Here is a 27,631-nt window from a genome sequence, read left to right as displayed (position 1 = left end):
ATCTCTCGAAGAACCGCAACCGAAGACGCCAGTCGATGAAGTCGCCGATGAACCGCCGGAGACGTCGCTGTTGCTGTCGCCGAGAAGATCACCACACGAAACCTTCTCGAACTCTTCCACAAACCAAATCCCGTCCCTACGGATGTTCTCCCTTTGCTCACACGATCACCTCCATTGCTCTTCTGCGCACCTCTGATCGCCAGAAACTATCCTCTCTCCCCTCTGATTGCCTTGGACGCCTCTTATAAGAAGGCTGAGGAAGACGAAGGGGAAAGGACGCCCCTTCGTCTCCCTGGCATTTGCAGCAGCGAAAGGGACGAACCCTTTCGTCTGCCAAGTGTAACGCCCAACATCTCCCACTCGTCCAAGTCAATCCATATGGTCACATAGACCATGTTAGTCACATAGACTACAAGGTGATCAAGTCACGAAGACCGGAGCGAAATTAGTCACAAAGACCAAATAAGTCACGAAGACTTTATGAGGATTAAGTCACGAGGACCAGAGCAAAATTTAGTCACAAAGACCAAATAAGTCACGAAGACTTTATGAGGATCAAGTCACGAAGACCAGAGCAAAATTTAGTCACAAAGACCAAATAAGTCACACAGACTTTATAAGAATCAAGTCACAAAGACTAGATCAGAACATCCATTCCATACATTAGGGAAAATGATTCGTGCGACAGCAAGCACAGTGAGCATTCAATTGCTAAGAAGATTGTCACACCTTACTTAGCTACTCCATAGAACAAATCAGAGACATAAATGTCCATAGAACGAATCATAGACATAAATGGCTTGCCTTTACCCCAGATTAAATTATTTACATCATCATGAACATCTCTAATCCCTCATATTGACCATATGTCAAGAGCATGTTCAACCCCTCCAATCAAACAAATTATTCACAATTACATTTTATGTACTGAACTAAAAATGTAACCGGTACCAATGAATAAATGTTGCAGATGTAAATCAATTTTAATCTTCCTTTTTAGCTAGAATCCATTCATTCTAATCAGTTGCTTTCCTAGTTATGCTCCATAGACCGAATCATCCATAGCCAATAGGAAACATGCTAAAGTAGCAAACACTGATCAAAACTTCAAGTAGATAGCTAAATAGTCACTTAGGGTAAAATCGAGATTAATTTATAATCTCAAGGGTCTCACATAGTAGAGAAGCAGGGATCCATTCTCCTACAACCCTTCTTGTCGCCATAGCACATGTGGTATGAATCACATGCTACGATGTTATTCTCTTTACCAAAAGAGCACATGTTTTTCCCAATTTTAACATCGTACAGATTTCGATCTAGACATTCCCAATGTCTAATCCTGAATTCAACATATGAATTCTAATATGGCTTCAAGCAGATTCAGTAAATGGTGGGTGCATTTACTCCAATCATTACACAAATGATCTCATCTTGACACAAATATCAAGGCGACCTTAACTTATGGGTATGTCTCTATTCACAGCTACAAAAGTTGTCCCATAAGCAACGGTCTTACCTCTATTCATACTTAACAAATAGAGATGATTGTCCATGTGAGTGGACCAATCCCAATCTGCCAACATGCTTATCGAGACTTTTATTCGAATGTAACAAAGACACATATACACTGAATAAATCATGACATTTTTATTTATCAAAATGTCTTTACAATTAGTTACATTCTTCGAAGTCCCAAAGACTTCATATGCCCATAAAATGACTCTTTAGTCAATGGCTTCGTAAAAGGATCAGCAAACATATTTCGTGTAGGGATGTACTCAAGAATAATCTTTTTCTTATCAACAATATCCCTTACAAAATTATACTTAATTTTTATATGCTTACCTTTGCTGTGATATTTGGGATCCTTGGAAAAAGCTATCGCAGCTTGACTGTCACAGTACACAGTAACAGGACTCCCATTATCCTCAGCAATCCTCAGATGCTTCAGGAACCTTCTTAGCCAGACAGCCTCTTGCACAGCCGCTGCACAAGCCACATATTCAGCTTCCATTGTCGACAAGGCTACACAAGCCTGCTTCTTGCTGTTCCATGAGATGGCGCCATCATTCAGCAAGAAGACATAGCCAGATGTGGATTTTCTGTCATCAAGGTCCCCTGCCCAATCTGCATCTGAGTAGCCACTTAGGCTCATATCTGATCCTTGGAAACAGAGGCAATAATCAGCTGTTCCTTTAAGATATCTGAATATCCTCTTCACCGCTTTCCAGTGTCTCGATCCTGGGTTTGACTGGAAACGACTAACTAAGCCAACAGTATAGTTTATATCGGGACGAGTACACAACATAGTGTATATCAAACTACCAATAGCATTGGCATATGGTTTCTTCTTCATTTCGGCTATTTCCTCAGGAGTCTTTGGATACATACTTTTGCTCAAGACAGTACCTTTCGCAATAGGCGTCTGTGCAATATTGCAATCTGACATATTGAAGTGTTGTAGCATCTTAGTGATATAAGCTTCTTGAGACAAACCCAAAAGTCTCTTTGATCGGTCTCTAACGATCTTCACTCCTAAGATGTACTCTGCTCTCCCATATCTATTATGTCAAATTGTGATGAAAGCCAACTTTTGACTTCTATCACACACTTTATGTCACTTCCAGCTATTAGCATATCATCAACATATAATGATAAAATGACATGCTTTCCTTTTTCCTTCCTAGGTAAACACAATGATCTTCATTGATCATTTCGAAACCATAAGATAATATTACTTCATTAAATCTTATGTTCCATTGTCTTGACGCTTGCTTTAGCCCATATATAGACTTCCGAAGTCTACATACTCTTTTCTCTTGGCCTTCAGCAACATAACCTTCTGGTTGTACCATAGAGATTTATTCGTCAAGATTACCATTAAGGAAAGCCATTTTTACATTCATCTGATGTAATTCCATGTCATAGTGTGCTACTATAGCTAGGATGACACGTATTGACACAAACTTTACAACTGGGGAGAATGTCTCTTCAAAGTCAATACCCTCCATTTGGGTATATCCTTTTGCAACTAATCGAGCTTTGTATCGATTAATCGATCCATCTGCTTTCCTCTTTACTTTGAGAATCCACTTATTCCCAATAGCCCTTCGGCCCGAAGGAAGATCGACTAAATCCCAAACTTGATTCTTTCTCATTGACTCCATTTCTTCATCCATTGCAACTTTCCATTCTTTTCTAACTGAGCTGCTCATAGCTTCCTCAACTGTTCGAGGTTCCTCATCGTCAACTGGGAGAACCATTAATGCCTCATTCTCAATATCAAACCTTCTTCGAGGAATAATCTGGCAACTACTTCTTCGAAGGTTAGACTGTTGAGAAACTGACTCATTCAGTGGCAAATTACTCCCACTCGGTTGACTAGATTCAGGCATCTCCTGATTTGTTGATAAAGGAACATTATCCTCCTCCTCTATCTCATATAGAGGAATTGTCTTATCAACTTCACCTCGTGTTGGGAACTCAGTTTGTAGAAAAGTAGCATCTCTTGACTCTATTTCAGAGATGGTTCCATCTTGTCACTCACCAATAAAAACATAACCTTTAGAGGTCTCAGAGTACCTTATAAAGATACACTTCTTACCTCTGGGTCATAGTTTTCCATATTCGTGAGTCTTATCATGAACGTAGGCAGCTGACCCCCAAGGTCTCAGATTACTCAAATCTGGTTTTCTGCCTGTCCAACGTTCATGTGGGGTAGATGGAACTGACTTTGAAGGCACTTTGTTAAGTATATAGATCGCTACTAGCAATGCATCTCCCCAATAGGAGATTGGCAAATTAGCTTGCGCCATCATAGACCTAACCATTTCAAGAAGAGTCATATTTCTTCTTTCAGCAACCCCATTTTGTTGTGGAGTTCCAGGGATAGTTAGCTGTCTAATAATCTCTTTCTCATTACACATTGTCTTGAACTGATCAGACAAATATTCTCCTCCACGGTCAGTGCGCAAGGTTTTAACCTTACGTTCCAATTGATTCTCAACTTCGTTCAAGTAACGAATAAAGCAATCCAATGCTTCAGATTTGTGAGAAATCAAATACACATGACCAAAACGTGTGAAGTCATCGATAAATGTAATGAAATAAGAACTCTCATTTCTAGCCTTCACATTCATTAGACCACAAATATCCGAATGAATTAATTACAATGGTGAATCAGCCCTAATAGCCTTACCAAATGGTTTCCTAGTCGCCTTTCCAACAAGACAATGCTCACATATAGACAAGTTAATCTTAGCATGAGTGCCTAATAGGCCCTCCTTAGCTAATCTATTCATTCGTTCTTGTCCTATATGTCTCAATCTAGCATGCCAAATTTCATCATTAACATCAGCATTACTAGTAAGAGCAATGTCTGAAAAACAACTATTATTATTTGGTTCTACATCAAGAACCATAAAACCATTTGTTACATAACCATATCCAATTAACACAGAGTTAATTCGAAGTTCCACACAACGGCTATAAAAATTTACATTGTAACCTAAATCAAGAAGACAAATAACGGAAACCAGATTCCGTCGAATCTCAGGAGCGTATAGGACATCATGTAGAAACAAGGTGCCTCCACCACGTAGGTTGAGCTTGCAAGTGCCAATTCCTTTGACTTTTATTCTTGCATTGTTTCCTACATATATCCATTTGTTGCCAGCTGGTACCCGACGGTACTCCACATATGTAACTCGATCACGAGCTACGTGGTTCGTTGCTCCTGAATCTACAATCCACAAAGGATACGAATCAGCTAACAACACTGTACTTGCAACATATTGCTCATGGAAAGAAGACAAAAATGGATTTACCTTTTTAGGCTCTGTACAATCCCGAGCAAAATGGCCCTTCTTGCCACAGTTGAAGCAGGTCAACTTGCTCCTAGGTTTTTGTCCATTTTTCTTTCCTTTCTTCTTGATTTGGTTTTTCGCAGCAACAGCATTAACTTCCTTTCCTTTCCCCTTTCCTTTCTTGAACCACTTGTTCTTATTCTTGGAACCAGAACCTTCAGCTACAAAAGCTTGACCCAAAATCCTTGCGGATTCAATCCTCTCCGCCTCAAGTTCCACATGACGTGAGACATCAGTGAAAGTCTTGATACTCTCACTATGAGTCAGGTTCTGTTTCATCGTTTCCCAAGAATCAGGAAGGGAACGGATAACTGCCTGAACCTGTTGTTCATCGGTCAATGTATAACCTGCAGTCTTCAGCTCTCGAATCATGTTACCCATCTCCCTGAGATGTTGAGCCATGGTAACATTCGAGCGCTTTTTACAACTATCAAACTTGATAGTTAGCTGACGGAGCTTACTCAAACTAACTCCACTATACTTCTCTCTAAGGGCTACCCAGACAGCATGAGCCGATGGTAATGGCTCATACTCAAATACCAGGTCATCCACCATTGAACTAATCAATATACCCTTAGCAATGGAGTCATTTCTTTTTCATGCCTTATAGGCATCAAGGTCACGTCTGTGCTGTGCTGTGGAACCCTCAACCGGTTCCTCCATGATTTGGTTTACAGTCTCCAGAACTTCTTGTTCCTCAAGAACATATTGTATCTTGAGGTGCCAGATTTTGTAGTTATCCCCATATAATTTCTCACCCTTATTGAGTTCAGCTATGATGTTTTTAGTTGCCATGATCTATATAAATAAACAAATTATTTATTATTTCAGTGTAATTCATATATGTGCAACTATTTATTGACTCAGTGTAAATTAGAGTTAGTTTACAAAATCAAGTGATAACATTGTTTCCACTCATCATTTGTATGTTCTAATCTAATCAACACTGATCAATTATATTACACATATCCCAACTAATGAACAAATCATTTTATATGAACGAATCATATTTATATGAACTAATCATATCATGAAATGAACTAATCATTTCCAAGTTAGTTAACATATAACATAACTTTTATTATATAATTCTGTTCGTACAAACCAACAGAAATTATTACATGACTCAAAAACTAGATGAGCTAACACTGTTCGTACATAACGACAGTAACAGAACACTAATAAACTAGATAAGCTAGCACTACTCCCACTAGGATAAATGCTAGAGCAGTGGGTAATTGCATCTCGTTTCTCCCAGATTCTATGATAGGTGGATCAGCCTCAGATGTATCCATCAGATCCATCTCTGGATCTTCTACACACTCCTGAGGATCCTCCTCTGATCCTTCGGGATCCATCTCTAGATCCTCCTCAGGATCCATCTCTGGATCATCCTCGGAATCCATCTCTGGATCTTCCTCAGAATCTTCAGGATTCATTTCTGGATCCTCTTCAAATTCTTCAAGGTTCATTTCAGGATCATCTTCAGATTCTACAGGATTTGGATCCTCCTCTAAATCTTCAGATTCCATTTATGGATCCTCTTCAGATTCATCAGGACCCCATTGCAGATGAAGTAGCTGTCTGCACATCTCTGAGTATGAGATGTGCCCATCAGAATCATCCCAAAGTTGGATGCTATCTGCCTCAGATGTTCCGATAATGAATAAACCAGAGAAAATCTTCTTTCTGTTTCCTGAACGGGATACCCTTCTTGCTCGAGATTCCAGAATAACCAATTGAGCCGACCAATAAGCCTACCGACTCCATGATCTGGGTCATATTCCAGCTTCTTGATCTCCTCCCACAGCTCATGTTGTCGTTCATAGCGACCAGTCATCGTGTATATCGTTCTTTGTATCTGGAATTGAAAAACATGATGTCAGTACAAAATCGACTGACCAGTACAAAACCGGTCAAATTCAATTTCCACATATAGAACAAAATATACAGTATACACAAGCAATCAAGAAAAACAAATTTCCTTATTTTGGGGAGTCTTATGTGACTGACACATTGGATTGGTCGATCATAAATCCGAATCTTAAGCTTAATCTATTGTCCTTATTAGAACTAATCTAATTGGACTTATGTTCTGTTTTCGTTTAAGCCCATTTGAGTCAATCACAGACTTATTAATCAAACTCAGGTCCGTTTGATTTATTCAATTGCCCATTGAATTAAGTCTGACTCATTAGAACAAATCCAATGTTTCTGATCAAATTTGACACAACAGAACTAATCCGGTCATATTTGATCAGCCCAACTTCTGTAATCAAGAATACCCAATTAATTCAATAATAAACCGGACTGGTTAAATCAATAAATAATTTAAACCAGCTTTAGGTATCATTGAATCAAATTGGTCTGCCTAAATCAATTAATAATTTAAACTAGACCTGAGTTTGATTGATCAAGTTGGTAGGGTTCTATTTTCTGTAAATTGAACCATAATTTAATTAAATATTTATTTATTAATTAATAATACATTTACTATATGTATTTAATTAATTAAAAAATATTTAATCAAATATACCTACTGTTCGGAAAAAAGGTGTGCATGCCCTTTTTTTTCTTTCTTACACGTTTTGTTTTTATTTTATATATTTAATCAATTCAAATTCGTTATTGAATCGATTCAAAAATAAAAAATTTGCATGCCGCACTGTGCTTCGTTAAATACAAGCACTGTTCATTCCTTTTTCATTCGATCTTTAATCGATTCAGATTTTGAAATGAATCGATTCAAATATCGAAAATATTATTGTGCATGATTTTTAATCGATTGACGAATCGATTCAACAAAGCACTGTGTCGTCAATTGAATCGATTCAATTCTTTATTCAATCGATTCAAATATTTGAATCGATTGAACAATCGATTCAAACAAAAAATACACGCTGTTTGCGATTTTTTGAATCGATTGAAACGAAATTTCAATCGATTCAATTCACTGTTCATCTTCTTCTTCGCAATAGAAGAAGAAAAAACACGAGCTTTTCGGCGTCGTTTTTCATGCTGTCAAAACTATACATGCTCTGATACCATTGTTGGTAGTTTTGAGAGCATGAAAACTTAAACGAAGTAATTAAAATAATAATGCGGAAACCATAAACACTCACATTGATCTCCCGAAGAACCGCAACCGAAGACGCCGGTCGATGAAGTCACCGATGAACCGCCGGAGACGTCGCTGCTGCTGTCGCCGAGAAGATCACCACACGGAACTTTCTCGAACTCTTCCACAAACCAAATCCCGTCCCTACGGATGTTCTCCCTTTGCTCACACGATCACCTCCACTGCTCTTCTGCGCACTTCTGATCGCCAGAAACTATCCTCTCTCCCCTCTGATTGCCTTGGACGCCTCTTATAAGAAGGTTGAGGAAGACGAAGGGGAAAGGACGCCCCTTCGTCTCCCTGGCATTTGCAGCAGCGAAAGGGACGAACCCTTTCGTCTGCCAAGTGTAACGCCCAACAATTAGTTCCTTGAGTTTGATTTGTTTAGATATTATTGAACTCTCAATTTAAACTTGGTTTGAGCTTAGTTCAAGCTTAACTCGTTTAAATGTTATCGAACTCTCAATTCAAATTTATTTGATTAATTATTGAGTTTGATAATTCAAATTTATTTATTTTATTATTTATTTAGCATATTGATAAGAATTTTATTAATGAATATGGTTCATAAATATTATTCATAATATCTACGAATATTATTCACGAATATTATTAATGAATAATTATAAATTCTAAAATAAAAAAGAAAAACATGCATCGGAGCGTACCTTTTCTTCCTCCCCTTTTCTTCCTCATTCACCGACTTAGTCCTATTTTTATTTTTTGGAATTCACTTTTACTCATCCGTCCCTCAAACTTTTCGACCACAAAGACAGCCACTGTCCAGCGCCACCACCATCACATTGTCAACCTGTCATCGTCATGCTGTCACCCACCAACACTATACAGTAAATACATGCGTTTAGTCCCTTCAATTTAGATAAAGTTTTCTCATTTGAATACAAATGACCTATTTATTTATTTAACAAAGTCTAAGGCCGTCCCATGCAAGATGGGTCCATTGTGCCTACAAGCGGAGGAAACATAAGCTCACATTCTGTTTGATTGTCAAGTGATTGGGCTTTTATGGCTATGTCTGAATAGCACATCTAGTACGGTGAAAGAGCCGAGGAACACCTTGGGACGGCATTCAACAAAGCTCGACATTTTGCTTGTATGCTTTATTTGATTTGACAAATTAGGAACAGAACACACTGTGAATATGAAGGATAGATACACAATCTTAAGAGATTGTTTAGGAAGACACAGATGCATGTATTTAGATTTCTAAGTACCTCCCCTTAAATCAATAAAAAAAAAATCAATAATAATAATAATTTTTATTATTTTTTCCTTCCTATCATCCATATTATCATCTATTTTTAAGGTAAATCATAATATCATAGGACATTAAAAAAAATGGATTTTCTCCTTCTATAATTTATTAATTTTATAATGCCGTCTGATTCTTCAGCTGACCCACAGATTCGACTAACTTCCCTTGGCCATCTCAGATCACCGCCAGCCGTCGTCCTCCGCCGATCTCTAGCACCGGCACATCCAACCCTTGGCGCGTATCGCCGCTGCTACCTGCAGTGGTGACTCGAGGTCGCGATCCGCTTCCTGTGCCAACCCAAGCAGTGGTCGACCGAGCTACACGCATCGCACTCCCGGCTCCTATCCAGCTGCTCCTGCGGCGACCCGACCGCCTCAGCTTCTCTCTTACCCAACCCGACCAAATCCCCTCTGGTTCTAAATTGGGGAAACAGAAATCTCGACGATTCCTCTACGGTCTCGTGACTGGAGCGCGTCGCCGCTCGTGGACACGTCGCGTGCGAGCATAACACAATGGCTGAACTCCTTGGTGCGGCACAAGTGAAGGAGAACAGGGTGTTCAAGTGCGCTTTCGCGGTGTTTGGGATCATGAGCAGCCTGCTTATCTATGGCATCCTACAGGTAGATCAGCATACTCATCCATTTCGGCAAACCCTAGCGATGTGTATATCTTATAATATTTCTGATTGTGTTAACGGAACGATTTTCGTTTGTCCTTTTATTCTCAATAAATAAACAAAAATTTGAAATGAGTGCATATGGTCTCTAATTATTCTACTCAAAACCTGGAGTAACTCTTCTCGTTTAAGTAGGGAAGTTCAATAATCTTGGTGGTGTAATGAATAGTGCATATGGTCGGAAAATTCAAAATTGCACTTTTCATCATTTTCATAATTCACTGGACAAAAGTTTGGTGTAATCAGTTGCTACTACGCTAGTTTATCCATTCAGTGTAGGGTGCTATTTCACCTCCATTCTGCACTCTTCAATTCAATTGAAACTATATAAACATTCAAGTTTATGAAATTATTTTCATGTATACTCCTAAATCTCACTAAAGATCTGCACGGGTTATTCCAACCAAGCAGTATCATGTGGTACCCTGGAGAATCTTGGATTTCTACTTTTTATCTTGCTCACTAGATTGCTTTTATTTTCAGGAGAAGATAATGAGAATTCCATATGGGATAAACAAAGAATATTTTAGATATTCACTGTTTCTTGTCTTCTGCAATCGCATTATGACATCTGCAGTATCTGCAGGAGTTTTGCTGGTGAGTTTTATATGTCTCTATTTCATGTTTAGCTAGCCTGATTTAAAGAAAACCATTCCATGCTTGTTGTTCCATAGGCAAGTAAAAAGTCACTGGATCCAGTAGCACCCATGTACAAGTATTGTGCGGTATCTATATCTAACATACTAACCACAACCTGCCAATATGAGGTAACTAACTTTTGTTCAGTGACTTTATCATCATCTTTTGGACTTAATCAGAAGCCTTTCTGCTTCCTTTGTCTTTGTGTCTCCAGTACAAGTAAAATTATTCTTGGTTGTTTCAGGCCCTGAAATATGTTAGTTTTCCAGTGCAGACCCTTGCAAAATGCGCAAAAATGATACCTGTCATGGTAAATCTCCATCAAGATTATGTCTATCTTTAAATATAATTTCTGCTTCATCTTAAAACATATCTGGTTTTCTGTCCAAATGGCATTTGATATGATTCCGATTTTTCTTTGTCTAACGATTTACCTTTTCCTTCTGTGCCATTCTTTTTGTTGGCTTTTAAATTGTTCAGCAGTCAACATAAAATTGATATGTGTTGAACTGGAGGATTTGGGATATTAAGGATAAACATTAATGTGTTTGTTGTTTTCATTGGCATGAAAACCTTGTTCTATTTCATTTTAGCTTGGTTAGTCCATCAGTGATTGCACAATATTTCCTGTTTTTCCTATTGGATTTATTAATTATATGGAAGTGGTATTTAAATATTTGTTACTCCTAGCTTTCTTGAAGAATACCAAATACACTGTTCTTCTAATCCAGTCTAGTGGAAGATGCATCAAAGAACATTTCTAGTTTGTGAATTTGTGTCGACTGTAGTTTGTTACTATATTGACCATCAGTGTGGTAAAATTTTACACTGAGAAATTTTTCTCATGTTGGTCTTGTATTCTTTTCAATTATTTCTTACATGGATATTGTTCAATGTGGTTTCATATTCTGATACTGTATCAGCAAACTGGTTCAATAGCTGATTGCAACGCAACCATTTCAATCTGTACCTGAAGTCAGTGAGAAAATTAATGAGCCTTGTGATACTGTCTCGCAGCATTGGCTGATGTGGGTCTCTAAGATCAAACATCAACATGCTTTTAATTAGCAAAATTGACGCTTCTTCTTTTATTTATACAGAGTTTTTATCAGAATAGATGCCATGTCTAGTTGTATGGATAAAGCAGCAAAGTTCACAATTATGTATTTTTTGAGCCTGTCTGTATTAAATTTTTTGACCCATTACCTTGTCATGTCTAGGTATGTGTAAAATATTTTGAATTAGATGTCACTCCAATTTTGTGGTCTATGATGGGTTAAAATTCTGAGATTCTTGTTCCTAGTTTTGAGCATGAATCTTTTTTTTCTCCTTTCTGATGTATGTTTCTTGTTACTTGGAACATTTCTGGTGCCTACTGTTTCTGTAAATTTATCATGGAAAGGATGGCCTCACTTTACGCAGAGATATGGAAGGTTTCACTACATTTACCATCCATTAGAAGGAAATGTTTGTTAATTGACACTTTTTTAGTAACTTAATGTCAATCACATCCCACTATAGTTATATAATCTTTGCATTGATCTGGCCATATGAATTCCTTGTTGAACTCAAGTATTGACACTTAACAGTGTTTAGATATCCTGATAAGTTTCATCACGCTTTTAGTTTCGGAGTCATGGTTGAGTTTCATATTTGTCCTTCAGTTTTAGTAAATTATATTTTGAACATTGTTATCACGCCTTGCAATATTTTCTTAGGAAGTTTTCTTTGTTTGTGCATCTGTGATCAGTATTTCTTGTGTATCAGGTTTGGGGAACACTTATAATGCAGAAGAAATATAATGGGAAAGACTATCTATTTGCTCTGCTTGTGACAATTGGATGTGCTGTATTTATTCTATATCCAGTAAGCATAAATCTTAGATTTTGAATTCTTTCCTAGATTTTTCTGGATAGATCTGGTCATTTATTTGATAGTTGTTTCTCAGATGTCTTATTTTGCTGTTAGTTTTTATATATTTCTTTATTAATTGACTTCCAAAAATCCCTGTACTTGAATAATGCATCTCGAGTACCAGTTCTCATATGTGCATGTTTCTACCTAAGTAGTCCCCTCGGGGCGGTGCGATGGTTAAGACATGGGGAGTTGCCACATGAGGTCTTGAGGTCGAAACTCGGTGTGACTGAGCATAACCTCCCCCATGTCTTAGCCATTTGCACTAATGGCTAGTAGTCACCCGTGATTTACCTCCTCCGTGTTGGCCTAGGGACGGGTTGGCGGGGGCGCTGGGGGGAGCGAATCGCCTTTTGCCACATGTTTCTACCTAAGTAGGAGCGATACTTTTCATATTTTTGGGACTTATTGTCATAAGCATGCTGTGTTAAGAAGATCCTATAGGTCTATGCTAGATTGCTACCTTTTGCAATTCTATCAGGCATCTTTCTGTTGCATCTTACAAGTTCTTCTTATGGGTATGCTAAGATGTACCTTCCATGTCACTATATAAATAAGTTGTTATTTGTGTTTAATACATGATCTTCATAATATCAATCTTATCTATAGATGCAAGGATCAAATGCCTGGAGTTGACTTTTTTTTTTTGAAGATTCTCTAAATAAGTCTGATGTAACTTCTCCATTGTAGGCATCAACTGATATTACCCCGTATAATACTGGAAGAGAAAGCACTATCTGGGGAATTAGTCTTATGCTTGGTTATCTTGGGTATACCCTTACTAGTTTCTAGTTTCATTATGTTTGTGTCTATAATAGAAGGAATCTGATTTCTTTTGTACTCTGGTTGTTAAATTTGGATAAAAGAGATATTGTACTGTTTGTTGTATGAGATAACCATGACAAGTTAAATATAGGACTCAACTTGGACCCTGGTCCTAAAACATCTAATATGGGTCTAAACCTACATGACTTATAATTCCTAGTAGTATTAACATTGGTTTTAATACACCAATCATTAGTAACAAATTATTTATCTGGATATTATTGCTCTGAAGACTTTTAACAATCATTAGTAGTTTCTTGGAACACTGTTCTTTGGGTTGACGTATCTTCTTATCATGGCACTTTATGTTGTATGTCCTTGTTTAACTTACATCACTATTTTAAATAGAATTAATGTTTTAGTTGGCACATTATATTTCCATATTTTTTTTTCTATCGCTAGGAATTCTATGATTTTGAAAGTAGCATACCCTTTTGATAGACAAGTTTCTGATAATTTTAGGATTCAAGCCAGATTAGCTAGATTAGCTTTTATTTGAAATATGTTCACTGTCTAAGCTCTTGAGGGACTACTAGCTGTCTTCAACCCCTCTTTACATAAGTGTACTATGTTATAGAATACTATTCTGATAAATACTAGAAGTTCATTTGGTGATGGATATATGCTAGTTTCGTTGCCAGCATTTTTTTGATTACTATAGGTCACATTGTCACATTTGCCAGTATTCTGTGATTAATATTGTTCATATTGTCACATTCCAGTTTCTCATTCTTCATTTATGTTTTCCAGGTTTGATGGTTTCACCAGTACATTTCAAGACAAACTTTTTAGAGGTTATGACATGGAAATACATAATCAGATATTCTACACAACAGTTTGTTCATGTCTCCTCAGTTTAACCGGTAAAATTCATTATATTCTTGCACTTCAAAATGAATTGCTTAAAATCATACCACTGGTCAACTGTCTTACGTACCTTTCTGTAATAGTTTCTTTTTTTGAAAACAGAAAATCATTTGTTTTATGCAAATCAATCATGTGTAACCTTTGTTGAGTAGTGTCCTCTGATTTGACTAATTACATGATTCTTTGCAGATGCAAAAGCAGAGTTCTGGAATCTCATTTTCTAAATTGTATTGATGTCTAAGAACAAATGATTAGGCATGTGATTTTAATATAGGTTTGAAAATGCTTTTCCATTATATTGCTAAATGAATTCAGTTTTTATCTTGTTGCTGTGGGACTATCAACATATGGAAAGTTTAGCATATGATTAGCAGAATACTACCTATCTGAAAGTGCAAAACTAGCATGCTCATCATCTTTTTCTTGCTTCCGTCTATAGATGTTTCTTGTCATGGGTATGACTATTTAAAGTTGGCTGACTTCTCATTCCAAAAGCTCAAGCATAGGAAATAGACCGACTTATATCCATACTCTTCGCACTCCCCCTTTTATTATTTTAATTTAAGCATAATGCCTCAACCACAATGGTGTAGTAGATCAAACTACTAGGCTTAGTAATGATATAATTTAATAACACAAATGATACTGAAGTCCTGAGCTGAAAGGGGCCTTCTGAGGGCTTGGTTTACAGTCTAATCTCAATTTAGAGTAGCTTTACTTGCAATCATCTCTAGCTGACTTGTTTTCTTCCCAGTTATATGTGCAACCCATATGCTCTCCCTTTTATATGAACTGTTTGCTATATGCTAATCTATCTAAATGACCATTGGGTGTTGTAGCAAGCATCACCTTGATTGTTATTGGCATTCTCGTTAATATTTTTCTCATTTTTTCCATCTGGAAATACCAATTCTCTTGGTTTCCTTTTTACATTATTGAGGGGCTACATTTTCTTGCCTCTGCAGTTGCATTAGAATTTTATTTAACCAGTCGTTGGTTTTCTCTACAGGACTCATTCTACAGGGTCATCTTCTTTCAGCAATAAATTTCATGTTCAAGCACCAAGATTGCTTCTACGATGTAGCACTTCTATCCACTGTAAGCATATTTTACCCAAGTTCCCTTCGCCTTCCCTTTCTGCTCTCATGGTTGCTTGGACATTAGTTAGCACTGCGCCTCCGAGGTCTTGCGTCTTTAGATATGACGCGCTTGATCTAAACGCGAAGGTTTCTGACAGATACTCCCGATGTTTTTTCTTTTGGCATACCAAATGTTCACAGGTAGCAACTGTTAGCCAGTTTTTTATTTCTTACACAATTCGCAATTTCGGGGCTCTTACATTTGCTACCATCATGACCACCAGACAGGTGAGTTGTTTAAGAAAATAAAATATCTGCGAACCTTGTCCAACTTCTGTACTAATCATATGTTTGGACATCTTTTTAGCTGGTCAGCATCTTACTTTCTTGCATTTGGTTCGCTCATCCGCTTAGTTGGGAACAACTGATTGGAGCTGTAAACACTTTCTACTCGTTCTTTCTGGATTTTGATATTTCTTTCTGTACTTCGACTAATACAACTTATTGTTCAGGGAATTGTTTTTGGATCGATATACACCAAGAGCTTTTTGAGGAGCCAGACACAGAGGCCACAGCACACGAGTTCATCGAGTAGCAATGCCTGATACATAGTTTCAGGCACGCATTTCTCCCTTCCATTTTGAAAGAAAGCCAGGTTTTTAGATCTGCTTAATTCATGCGATAACTGGTGGATGGTGTTTTAGTCTGACTAGGTAGTGTAATTCCCGCGCTTTTGCACGGATATATTTTTTTAAATAAAAAATAACCAACCAAAAAATAGAAAAAGTGAATTAAAATTACAAACTGTTTATAAAATTATTTTATGGGAGTCGGCGGGGACAGGCTCAATGTATACATTTATTTAGAAAATAATACATTTAAGATTATTGACATATAGTCATAATTTTAAATATATTTAGTCAACGTATAAAATAAATTCGTTCCTATTCGTATAATTTAAAAATTCATTATCGCGTTGTCTCAAAAACGAAAGCATCTCAATTTTTTCATGAATTCAATAATCGACACTTCTAAAAGATTCATGAGTTTTGCAGCTTTTTGTTTTATTTCACATTATTTTATTATATTAATTTATTTATTTTTGTTTATTCCATGATTTTTTTTCTTTACATATCTAGTTATTAATTTATTGACAGAAACCGAGGCAGGGTCCTCACTGTCTTGACGTGTGGCGTAGGCAGGGACAGCCCAACGGCATGAGGGCCGGTCTTATTTTACGGTTTAAATTTATCAACCTTTTGATCTAATTTTTTGAAGATCTTTATTTTTTCCATGGGATCGTTCAATTTTATATATATATATATATATATATATATATATATATATATATAAATTGAAGAAGATCTTCCTAAGTCCAAACAAATTTCGGCTCTTGAAGAGTTCTTCGTAGCAAACTTTCGAAAGGACCTTTTATATAATTTTTTTTAATTAAAATAATTCATAGTAAACTTTTATACAGACTTGAAGGCCTTCTTAATGCTTTATTCTACCGTACGCCTAACATTTATATATCTATATTCATTTTTTTTCATATCAATGAGGCTGATATTAATGGTCAGTTTACTTGAGAGAGTTTGGGAGAGTAGAAATCAAAATTAAGAAAAAATTATTATAGTGAAAAGTTTTCGTCATTTATTTCATTAAAATTTTAATGATAAAAAAGAAATGTAATTCATCACCGGATGATTTTCAAGTCAAAATTAATTATCTCAAAATTAAAGGGAAAGAAGCGGATGAAAAAAAAATGATGTATGTACATTTTTTTTATTTATAAAATTACATCATATATCAAAAAATGATACATTAACTTACAAAATTACATCATATACCTATAAAAATGACGTATGTACCTTTTTTATTTACAAAATTATATTATATATATCTACCTTCTTCTATCAAAATAAACAAGCATGTAAAGAAAGATTTTTTCACATTTTCTCTTCTCTTTCTTTAAGGATAATTTTTTACTATAGATTCTTTTCTCTTCCTCATCCGTGTTTTGGAGTAAATATCCCATAAGAGGGGGCATTAAGATAATGGAATTATCTTTTTTTTTTTTTATGAATATCTTCTTTTGTATCAAAGAGCACAATAAATATTTCTCTCGAGTATTCATGATCTCATATTTACATCATCAATTAAATATTTATATAATATATTTATCAAATATCTCACTCTGAGATCTATCTGCAAAAATTTGTTCCACGATTTCTTTTATCTCAATCTCCATCCTCTTTTTCAATAGTGGAGATTTGAAATTTAAAAATATTTAATAAATATCTTTTTCAAATATTTTCATTGCTAAGCAATTAAATACAAATTAATCTGAACTATTTATTAATTAGTAATTTCATTTACAATCCAACGGATCTGGACTTTAACCGCCATCTCGTTGAAAAGTCCAGTTTGCCACTCGTATCTTTAAGGTTTCAGTACAAATAGAATTAAAATCTTGAAATTTGTTAAATTCTGTTAGAAAACTAACTTACAGGCTAGCCACTTCCTAAGGAAAGGATCCTTTGGTCCTTAAATATTAGACCATCCCTGGTTCTGAAAGGTAATGATCCTTATCTGTTTAACATGTGGAAACCATTATCTCCCACCAATCGACTTTTCTTGATCTAAGGAGAGGATCAAGAAAAGTGATTCAGAGGATCCCATTCCACTTCTTAGAGAGTTCCGACGTACTCGCAACTACTAGACAATCTCCTGTTCTAATATTTACATTGATGGGAGGCAATGACCCCTACTTATTTAATATATGAGGACCATTATCTCCCACCAATCTACTTTTCTTAGTCTAGGAGAGGACCAAGAAAAATAATCCAGAGAATCCCATTTCACTTCCTTGAAGGTTCCGACGTACTCTCAACATAGAACTTTAGAAGTTATTTTCTTATCATGCTTATTTAAACTTTGGAACTCAATTTTTTTTATCAAATTCAATTAACTATTTTAAAATATATTAATTTAATATATATAACTCATATTCTTTTTATTTTAATATATTACAAATAACTTAAAATTTTATAACTTTATAAACTCTTATATTATTTATATTCAAACAAAATATAAATAAATGTCAATTAATCCAAAGTCACTAGTATTCAAATTTCTTTATATTTTTATTGAATGAATATAAACCAAATCTTATCAAATCGAATACTGACCTTCACGAATTATGATTCATCTACAACCTACTTCAAAAAACCCCCAAGATTGCAAACATCGAAATCACATAGTTCAACAGACATGATTGCTTCAACAATCATTTGGCCTTGGGATAGCTTGCCATCCAGTGCATAATTGGAGGACTTCTTTAAGAGCCAGTGATGCAGGTTCCACAGTCCATGGTGGATAATGTTCTGAGGGATCGAAAACACTTTGAGCACCAGCATCTAACAACCCAAGCTGGGTGCCGTTCAGAAACATGTCGCCTTCAGACCTTATCCAACCCGCCTTCACCTCTTCCCGATCGGCTGCCTGCGCCAACAACATGCATCTAATTACCAAGGCTCACTAGATTCTTAATAAATTCAACATGAAATGTTCATAAGCTCATTTAGAATGAAATACCAACTTGTTAGGCATGATTCATGGTGTGATCTAACAAGAATTACCTTCTCAGGCATGTACCTAAATACCAACTTCTTTTGTCCTGCTTCATAAATATTGCATTGAGACAAGATCTGGACCCAGAGAAAAAGATCAATAGGGTATTTGAGTAGAACACAGACAAACAAGTGCTACTGCTTATATAGTTTAAATTAGAAAGGACCTGTGCTTCTACACTGGCACAGACAGCATATATGCTCCAGTTTCTTGTGTAATTGTTGTAAAGGTGAACTTTGCCAAATCTAAGTCGAGGTTGTCTCTGTCTTGTTCCATCGAAGAAGCAATGGTGAATGGTAACGCGAATACATCTATCGGTAACATGACTCTTGTCTGCTCCAATAAGCATCGTCTTGTCATGATTGGCGAAGCGGCATCTGTTCAAACATGGAAATGAGAAGCATACAGCAATTCTTGCAGTGATCACCACTAAGTAACTTTTTTATGCTAATCTATTGCAAGAACAAACCATATTGACAAGATTTATTGATAAGGTTGCAGATTTTGCGAAAGAAATTTCAGAAAAGATTGCTGCATTATGTTGTGATGATGGCTAGTAAAAGAAGGAAAGCAACTGCAAGTGTATCAGAATATAGACCAAAAGAAACAGAAACTTCTACAAGGACAATTAATCTATAATCACAGAGAAAAATTAGTATATTACATCACCTTGAAACGGTGATATCAGTACTTTCGCGAGTGATATCAATTAGTCCATCATCATAATCTTGTAAGCTGCAGCGGTCTATCCAAATATGCCTCGACTTGGGCTTTATCTGAATACCATCAACATCATGCCCTCTGCCACCTTCAAATTCCAGATCGCAAACGATTACATGTTCACATTCTTTCAGTTGTAAACCTTTGCCAGTCAATTTTATCCTCTGTCCTCGACCATCAATTGTCTTATATGATGATACCCTCAGGTATGAAGAAAGGTGAATGGTTCCTGAAACTTCAAAAACAATCCAGAGTGGTTCTCTAATGTGGCATGCCTCACGAAGTGAACCAGGACCATCATCTACGATTGACAACAGGATCAATTTAAAATGGAATATAAGGAGGAACATTATAAAAATGCACTTTAGCCGTAATTGATCCCACAAAGTCACAACAATACAAAACACTTTTGATACTCTACATTGTATAGAATGAGACAAACTCAATCCAACTGACAAACTAGATCTTTATCTCAAGTAGATTCAATTCATGTTTTTGTCATTTTATGTGGTTAGAAAGGGAAAAAAAACACATAATAGCAAAATCATGTAGAATTTCTAGTGCAATCTAAGCATACTTTTCTAGCTACCGAGACAAAATGCGAGAGTGGAAACTTCAACTCGAGTTCTGAAAAAACAAGTAGTAGAAGTCAACACATCCCCTTCTATTTATTAGAGAGATGATCCCAGTTTAACAACGTATAGGATGTAAAGCATGAAAGTTGTTGCTGAAAAAAGCACCGATTTTAGTCCCAGAGAAAGAAACTTTCGCGCATTTCACAGAGAGAAAAGGGACGATCTTAGGGCATCTCCAATGAAAGGTATATGAGAGGTTTTAAAAATCCAAAATATTGAATAAAAAGTTTTGAACCATTGTAGAGGTAAGGTTTGACGTTTATAGTTTAATAGCAATAGTAAAAATACAAATCTACTCTTTTGTCTCAAATTTGATGAAATATGCATGAAGCCATGCAACTCATGCTATGAATTGGATCATAAAAAAACTCATTAAAAGTTTTAATAATTGGAGATATTTTAATAAGCTTTCATATTTGAAGTGGCATATTAGGATCTTGAAAAAAAACTCATTTAGAGCTTTAACCCATTAGAGAGCAGAAACTTGTTGGCGAAGATAATCTGCTGCCGAAGATTTACGGGGTATTAACTGAATTTAAACACACCGAATTAAATTCACTTATCTGTCGAAATGGCTTGAGCAGATAATCTCAGGCTGTCAGCAGGGGTTGTTATCTGCCAAGTGTCGAATGAAGGGGGCTAGCTCCCGAGCAAGCTTTAGTCTGGCCGAGCGTAGTTATCGAGCGAGCTTACAGCCGGGTGAGCAGAGAGACCGAGCGAGTTGAAGATCGACCGAGCAGCTTAGCCGAGCGATCTTGGCGATCGAGTGCCGAGCGAGATCAAGGTAGGTCGGGCAGATAAACCAAGCGAAGCAGTCAAGTGGTCGGTCGGGCAGAGCAGTAGTGCGACCAACCGAGCGAAAGGGCGAGCGGCTGAGCGATTGGAGGCCGGCAGGGCGAAGAGGTGGAGCGAGCTGACCGACCGAGCGAAGAAGCCCAGCGAGCTAACCAACCGGGTGAAGAGGCCGAGCGTGCTGACCGACCAAGCGAATTAGAGGTTGGTCGGGCGAGGCCTAGAAAGCGACCGAGGCCTTCGATAAACGCAGTTTCATTGAAACAGATTCATCTCACCTCCGGCTGTGCTTCAAGGCTTTCTTGGGTCGTCTGTTTCCAGGATACAACGGTGAACCGTGATTCCCACCAAGCACTGATGGTCACGGCGAACTGAGTAATACCCGAACTATCACGGGCACTCCGCCGAGCAAAAGTTACACGACAAAGGAGGAGGGAACATAGGTGGAGTGTTTCTGCTGCTTTTCTATGTGCGTAATCTTTTGCCTGTGGTCGCAGCCTCCGTATATAGGAGCTCAGATCAATGGCAGCGTTAATAATCGTTTAATGATCATTATTCGTCGAGCAATGAAACGTCCACCATTTCAGTCATTATCACTCGACCGTTTTGATTCTGCATTAATCTCGAAGTTAATGCATCTATTTCACAAGCAGCAAAAGGTTTACGTGGCAAAATGTTAGTTGTTCCGCTTGGGTAAATTTTGCCCCGGCTGGTCCGGCATTCGGCGAGCACAGGTCGTGCTCGCACATGAGTCAATATGATTTGGTACAATCCAAGCCCTGAATTTGCAACCCCTGCGCACCCACGCATGAGAGAGAGTCTCTTCCCATGTATTTGTTCACATCTTCAATGCATGTGAATCAATATAAACTAACCTATTTGCCTTTGAATGTGAGACTAAAGTCTCATTCACAATCCATACCACTTCCACCTCTTCTCTCTTCACACATTCAACAAAACTTTCGCGCATTATTCACCAAAAAAAGAAGAGCTTTCAAGGACAAGATTGACGCAATCAATAACAATAGATGCTGAGATAGAGCATAATTAAATTGACACGATACCCTAGCAAGTAACGAAATGTGAAGGGGAGAAGGAACCTGCCAAGGAGGTGACATAGTAGACCGGTCCATGGAGGCCTCCGATAGCGAATCGGCCGAAGCCCTCTGCTTGTCCGGCGAGGGCACGCAAGCTCGTGTCGACGTGAGCGTAAGGCAAGGCGCCCATCGAGGCGGTGGAAGCCGCAGCACTCCAAGCGAAGGGTGGAGACCCCTGAGGAATGGGATGCGGAAGGAACGCGGAGCGATTGTAAGGGCGCCTGGATCGATAATCAGCCGAGCCGAGCCACCGACAGCCTCCCACCGACCGATCGCCGCCCAAATTCGCCTTATATATTCGATACAGACGAAGAAGCCATGGATGAGAAATTATCCTATAATTTAATGAGAAAATTACAAATTTTCAATTTGATCCTCCATTATTTCATAATCTCCACTTAATTTCAAGCCCGATGTTCTTTTTCCTAACAGTTAGGTAGAAGCCCGCCCCCGCCGCTTCGCCGCCAGTGCCACGGCCTTCTTCTCCGACTAGCCCAACTAGCTCAGCTGGCTTAACTGGTCCTAATTAGTCTACTCGGGCAGGCCAACCCAATTGGACTTTGGATCGTGACCCGTCTAAACCTCTATGGATTATCCAACCCGAAAATATCCTAATTAAACTATCTGTTGACAATTATAGTAATATTATTATTTCAATAAACGCGGTATAGAATTAACCTAACGCACAAAATGACAAATCGCGTTAGCGTAGAATCCATGCGAACATTGCGATAGCTGACGTGTCATGGGTAGGCATGATCATTTCGCCACGACGCCGCAAATTGCGCTGGATATAATAAAATATTTTTATTTATCTATTTATTTATTTATTTAAAAAATACTTATTCTTTTTGTCCTCAAATAAAATAAATGAATAAATAATCCTTCACGCGGTTTCAACAGACAGCCTGTTTTCGGCCTCCTCTAACTGTCATCGATTATAAGACCTCCTTTAAATAATATAAAAATTAGTAAAGCATACCTAGATTAATAATTTTATTATTTTATTAAAAATCTCTCCCTTTTATTAATTAATTTTGATTAAATTTAAAATGAATTTACGTTAATATCTTTTTCTATTCACACTAAAAATAATTATAAGATTTATTAATAATTCCATAAACAAAACAATCAGTAATCTAGAATTTGAGACTCAGCTAGCTACGGTGTATTATTATGAATTTTTCTCATCATTAATTTTCTCTGATTGTTTTATATAAAAAAATATATTTCTATTTAGTCTCACATCTTAGAATTGACAAGATCAAAAAAACTTCTATAATATTTTAGGCCGATAATGTTAAAAATATACTTTTGTTAATTTTTTTTACTAAGATAAGTATAATATTAAATTAAATTAATATTTTTCATAAGAAAATTCGTTAGTTTGTTGTTGGGACAAACAATTTGGAATTCAGATTTTCAAAAATCAGGTACTTTATCCTTTCATTATAAAGGGTCAATGTGATTTCAATATATTATATTATACAGTAGTAGTATTGTGACACTTTTAAATTTTATTTTATTTTATTATTATATTTCCGAGGCTATATTTCTATGAAAAATATACCACCAAGATAAATTAAATATTTTTAATTGGTTGAATGATTAATTAGTGGAACCAAACTCTTAGTCGTTTATATTCACAAGTGATCATCTTTTTAAAATTAATTTCGAGCATATGCAGAACACCATTGTGAAAGCTCCTATGATGTGGAAAGGACGGATGTTCAAACGCCATTAACTCAGACTATTTTATAAAGGGCAGTCTAGTAATGCGGAATCTTGAAGAAAAATCCAATTATTCAAAGCTCATTTTCATCATTTGAATAAAAATTGTGTGAGTTGATTTCTCATTTGTTTAAAATTTATTTCGACTTGCATGGGGGAGTAACATGGTGTTATCTAATCGTGCACTCCAAATATAAATTAGATAGGACTACAGCTAATATTAGAGTTTGTTAATCTTAATTGTCTCATAAATAAAGAATGCCATTTTAGAAAATTTTTAAAACGCCGTTTTGCTTTTGTTTTATCCTCAATATTTTATTTAATTCCTCGAGATTGAGTAAGAATTTCTCCTTCCTGAGTTTCCACGTTGATGAATGGCCATGGAAACGGAAACAGGAATGTTGTCTGTAACGTGAGCTCAATCAATGGCAGGAATTGGTGCGTCTGAAAGCTGCCATCTTGACAGTGATGATGACAAACAACTCTGCCAACTCACCTCCTTCTTCCCCTCCTCTTCTTAATCACTTCACCGAACCTGATGTCGTACACTTTACTTCAATTAATCAGTTCGTCGCCAGCTTCTGCGTTGTTCATTGCACCAGGTGGCAGTTTTGCTTTCCTTGCTCCTCTAAACAAACTCCTAGATTCTTCACCGGTTTTCTCTCCTCGTGACATCTGTGACGCCCATCCCGAGCGGTCGACGGAGGGCGGCGATCACTCTTAGGATCCGTCGTTGCAGATTTCCCGGTGATCCTGTGCCCCAAAGGTGCCACCTTTCCTCTCTTTTCCCTGTCAAATCTCCTCTTTTGGGGGCTCTCTTGTTGCTTGACGTTGAATCCATGTTTCTGGTTTAATATCGGCTGGATTTTCGTCGTTTCTTTGCTTGCTGCGGAGATTTACGGCTCCTCCAGTCCCGGCATCGGTTTCTTTGTTTTCTTTCTTTGCCTGGCCCTGCATCAGCCGCAAATCAATGGTGCATTAGGGTTTCCTTGTTTTTGGTCAGACCTGCTTTTTTCTTAATGTCTTAATTTCTCCCGCATACTTGAACTGCATCTCTAATTTCCATCGTTGAAGAAGAAAAAGGATTTTTTTCTTCCTCCAACAGATTCGATTTCTGTTAGGTTTATCTGCTAAGGGCCATGAAAGGCACTGGAGTGAGCTGCATCATCTTTATGCTTGTTTCAATCAGATGCATCCATTGTGCTTTTACTCCTGCAGACAATTACCTGATTGATTGTGGTTCCTTGACCGATACAACCATCTACGATCGAATTTTCGTCTCCGATGTTTCCTTCTCTTCGACTTTGACTCCCTCCTCGAACAACCTAGCCAACACCTCGGGCTCGGTGCCCCCTTCCACCTACGGCGCTGCCCTGTATCAAAATGCCCGGGTGTTCACTGTGCCCTCCTCCTACTCCTTCCAAATCACTGCCCATGGCAGACACTTCGTTCGCCTCTACTTCTTCCCCTCCGTTTACGGAAGCTTCGATCTCACTTCCTCAACCTTCACTGTGTCGACCCAAGATGTCGTCCTCCTCGACCATTTCCAGCCTCAGGCGAACTCTGCAGCCGTCGAGGAGTTCTTGGTGAACATAAATAGCAATACTCTTGCCCTTACATTTGCGCCGACGGGAAACAATTCCCTTGCCTTTGTGAACGCCATAGAAGTCGTATCTGTTCCGGAAACCTTAATCGCAGATACTGCTACCGTCGTCGATCCTCCCCGCAGCTACCAGGGTCTGTCAGATCAGTTGTTGGAGAAGATTTACAGAGTCAACATGGGCGGCCCTCAGATTTTCCCCAACAATGATACTCTGTGGCGAACTTGGGACACTGATCAGAAGTCGCCGCCGTTTAACAATTCGCTTTCTGCGCCATTTATCTTCTCAGGAAGAATCAATTATAATGGAGGAGGAGCAACTCAGGAGACTGCTCCAGACACAGTGTATGCAACGGCAGCGAGATTGCTTGCCTCCAATACTTCAAATGCTAGATTCAATATGTCATGGCGGTTCCCGGTGGATGCAAATTCATCCTACTTGATTAGGTTTCATTTCTGTGACATAGTCAGTGATGCAGCTGGAGACCTCTTGTTCAATGTTTACATTAATTCCTGGCTCGTAGCTCCCAATCTTGATCTTTCTAGCTATACAGACAGGCAGTTAGCAACCCCTGTCTATAGGGATTATGTTTTGGAGGCAAGTGATGCATCAGGTACTCAACTCAACATCAGCATTGGTCCTTCAGACATTAACGGTGTTTTGCCTGATGGCATACTCAATGGGCTCGAGATCATGAGGATCGGGTCCGGCGGCGGGTCTCCGGTCACACCGCCTGGTTCGAAGAAAAACCTTGCCATCATATTGGCTCCAGTACTTGGAGCCGTTGTGGTGGCCATCGTTGCTGTTGCTCTCTGCGTAGTCCTTCGAAAGAGGAAGCTTAAGGAACAGTATTCCAAGTCTTGGGTGCCTTTCTCCATCAATGGCTTCACCTCTCACAGCGCAGGGAGCCAGACTTCTAATGGAACTGCAGTTACACTGAATGGAAACTTTGGCTATCGTCTGTCTTTCGCCATCCTGCAAGAGGCGACCAACAACTTCGACGAGAATCGGGTGATCGGCGTCGGAGGCTTCGGGAAGGTCTACAAAGGCGCGCTGAGAGACGACACGAAAGTTGCAGTGAAAAGGGGAAACCCCAAGTCTCAACAGGGCATCAATGAGTTCCACACCGAGATTGAACTGCTGTCGCGCTTGCGCCATCGCCATCTCGTTTCTCTGATCGGATACTGCGACGAGAAGAACGAGATGATTCTCGTTTATGAATACATGGAGAAGGGCAGCCTCAAGAGCCATCTTTATGGTTCGGACATGCCTGCTCTGAGTTGGCAGCAGAGGCTGGAAATCTGCATTGGATCAGCTAGAGGATTGCACTATCTCCATACAGGGCAAGCCAAAGCGATCATCCACCGCGACGTCAAGTCCGCAAACATTTTACTCGACGAGAATCTCTTGGCGAAGGTGGCTGACTTCGGGCTATCGAAGACTGGGCCGGAGCTGGATCAGACTCACGTCAGCACCGCCGTCAAAGGGAGCTTCGGCTACCTCGACCCCGAGTACTTCCGGAGGCAGCAGCTGACCGAGAAATCGGACGTGTACTCGTTCGGGGTGGTTCTGCTCGAAGTGCTGTGTGCGAGGCCGGTCATCGATCCGACCCTACCGAGGGAGATGGTGAACTTGGCGGAAATGGGAATGAAGTGGCAGAGGAGGGGAGAGCTGGAGCGCATCGTCGATTCTCGCATCGCCGGGTCGATCAGGCCTGAATCCTTGAAGAAATTTGGGGAAACCATCGAGAAATGCCTGGCGGATTCCGGCGTGGAGCGCCCGTCGATGGGCGACGTCCTGTGGAACTTGGAGTACGCTCTTCAGCTTCATGACGCAGACGCCGGTACCATCTCCGAGGTCAACAGCATCAACCAGATAACTGAACTTTCGCCACGGGTTCAGAACTTCAGCGCCTACGAGAACGCGCCGCCGGCGGGAGAAGCCGAAACGTCCCTGCTGAATGATCTTTCCGACGTTTCCATGAGCAAAGTCTTCTCGCAGTTGATCAAGTCCGAGGGAAGGTAGGGCGATCCGACCGGCAAAGTTGTTGTCATTTTACAGTGTTTGAATAGCGCAGTATAGCAGGGTTGAGGATTGTTCTATTTAAATATGCAATAATATTTGTCAGAATCTTTAAATTATTTATTTTTTAAGAAATATTAT

The 27,631-nt window shown here is 38.4% G+C and overlaps 3 protein-coding genes across 3 annotated transcripts; 2 read left to right on the top strand and 1 right to left on the bottom strand.

Moving 5' to 3' along the window:
- Window positions 1-9,384: 9,384 nt before the first annotated feature.
- LOC122015842 (UDP-galactose/UDP-glucose transporter 5B-like) lies at window positions 9,385-16,050 on the top strand. The gene is made up of 11 exons (XM_042572908.1): window positions 9,385-9,879; window positions 10,419-10,532; window positions 10,610-10,702; window positions 10,819-10,884; window positions 12,342-12,440; window positions 13,179-13,258; window positions 14,064-14,176; window positions 15,190-15,278; window positions 15,461-15,547; window positions 15,627-15,695; window positions 15,772-16,050. The coding sequence occupies exons 1-11, from the start codon at window positions 9,772-9,774 to the stop codon at window positions 15,862-15,864; spliced, it is 1,011 nt and encodes a 336-aa protein (XP_042428842.1). The 5' UTR covers window positions 9,385-9,771; the 3' UTR covers window positions 15,865-16,050.
- A 2,334-nt stretch (window positions 16,051-18,384) lies between these two features.
- On the bottom strand, window positions 18,385-22,468 carry LOC122015833 (probable pectate lyase 4). Its single transcript, XM_042572896.1, has 5 exons — window positions 22,140-22,468; window positions 19,562-19,913; window positions 19,059-19,269; window positions 18,901-18,969; window positions 18,385-18,763 (listed from the first exon to the last, which is right to left on the bottom strand). Exons 1-5 carry the CDS (start codon window positions 22,264-22,266, stop codon window positions 18,542-18,544), a joined length of 981 nt encoding a protein of 326 aa, XP_042428830.1. The 5' UTR covers window positions 22,267-22,468; the 3' UTR covers window positions 18,385-18,541.
- A 1,817-nt stretch (window positions 22,469-24,285) lies between these two features.
- Window positions 24,286-27,606, top strand: LOC122015825 (receptor-like protein kinase HERK 1). The gene has a single exon (XM_042572884.1). The coding sequence runs from the start codon at window positions 25,007-25,009 to the stop codon at window positions 27,491-27,493; it is 2,487 nt and encodes an 828-aa protein (XP_042428818.1). The 5' UTR covers window positions 24,286-25,006; the 3' UTR covers window positions 27,494-27,606.
- Window positions 27,607-27,631: the final 25 nt, after the last annotated feature.

This window comes from Zingiber officinale, chromosome 1A (assembly GCF_018446385.1).
Source record: "Zingiber officinale cultivar Zhangliang chromosome 1A, Zo_v1.1, whole genome shotgun sequence".
Taxonomy (NCBI): domain Eukaryota; kingdom Viridiplantae; phylum Streptophyta; class Magnoliopsida; order Zingiberales; family Zingiberaceae; genus Zingiber; species Zingiber officinale.
This window is presented reverse-complemented; position numbering and strand designations above follow the sequence as displayed.

Coding starts and splice junctions, on each gene's coding strand:
- LOC122015842 (XM_042572908.1), top strand. CDS start 9,772: ATGGCTGAACTCCTTGGTGCGGCACAAGTGAAGGAGAACAGGGTGTTC. Junction 9,880..10,418: donor TTATCTATGGCATCCTACAG/GTAGATCAGCAT, acceptor TTTTATTTTCAG/GAGAAGATAATGAGAATTCC. Junction 13,259..14,063: donor CTTATGCTTGGTTATCTTGG/GTATACCCTTAC, acceptor TATGTTTTCCAG/GTTTGATGGTTTCACCAGTA.
- LOC122015833 (XM_042572896.1), bottom strand. CDS start 22,266: ATGGGCGCCTTGCCTTACGCTCACGTCGACACGAGCTTGCGTGCCCTC. Junction 19,914..22,139: donor CTATGTCACCTCCTTGGCAG/GTTCCTTCTCCC, acceptor TGTCAATCGTAG/ATGATGGTCCTGGTTCACTT. Junction 18,764..18,900: donor TTAGGTACATGCCTGAGAAG/GTAATTCTTGTT, acceptor TTGTTGGCGCAG/GCAGCCGATCGGGAAGAGGT.
- LOC122015825 (XM_042572884.1), top strand. CDS start 25,007: ATGAAAGGCACTGGAGTGAGCTGCATCATCTTTATGCTTGTTTCAATC.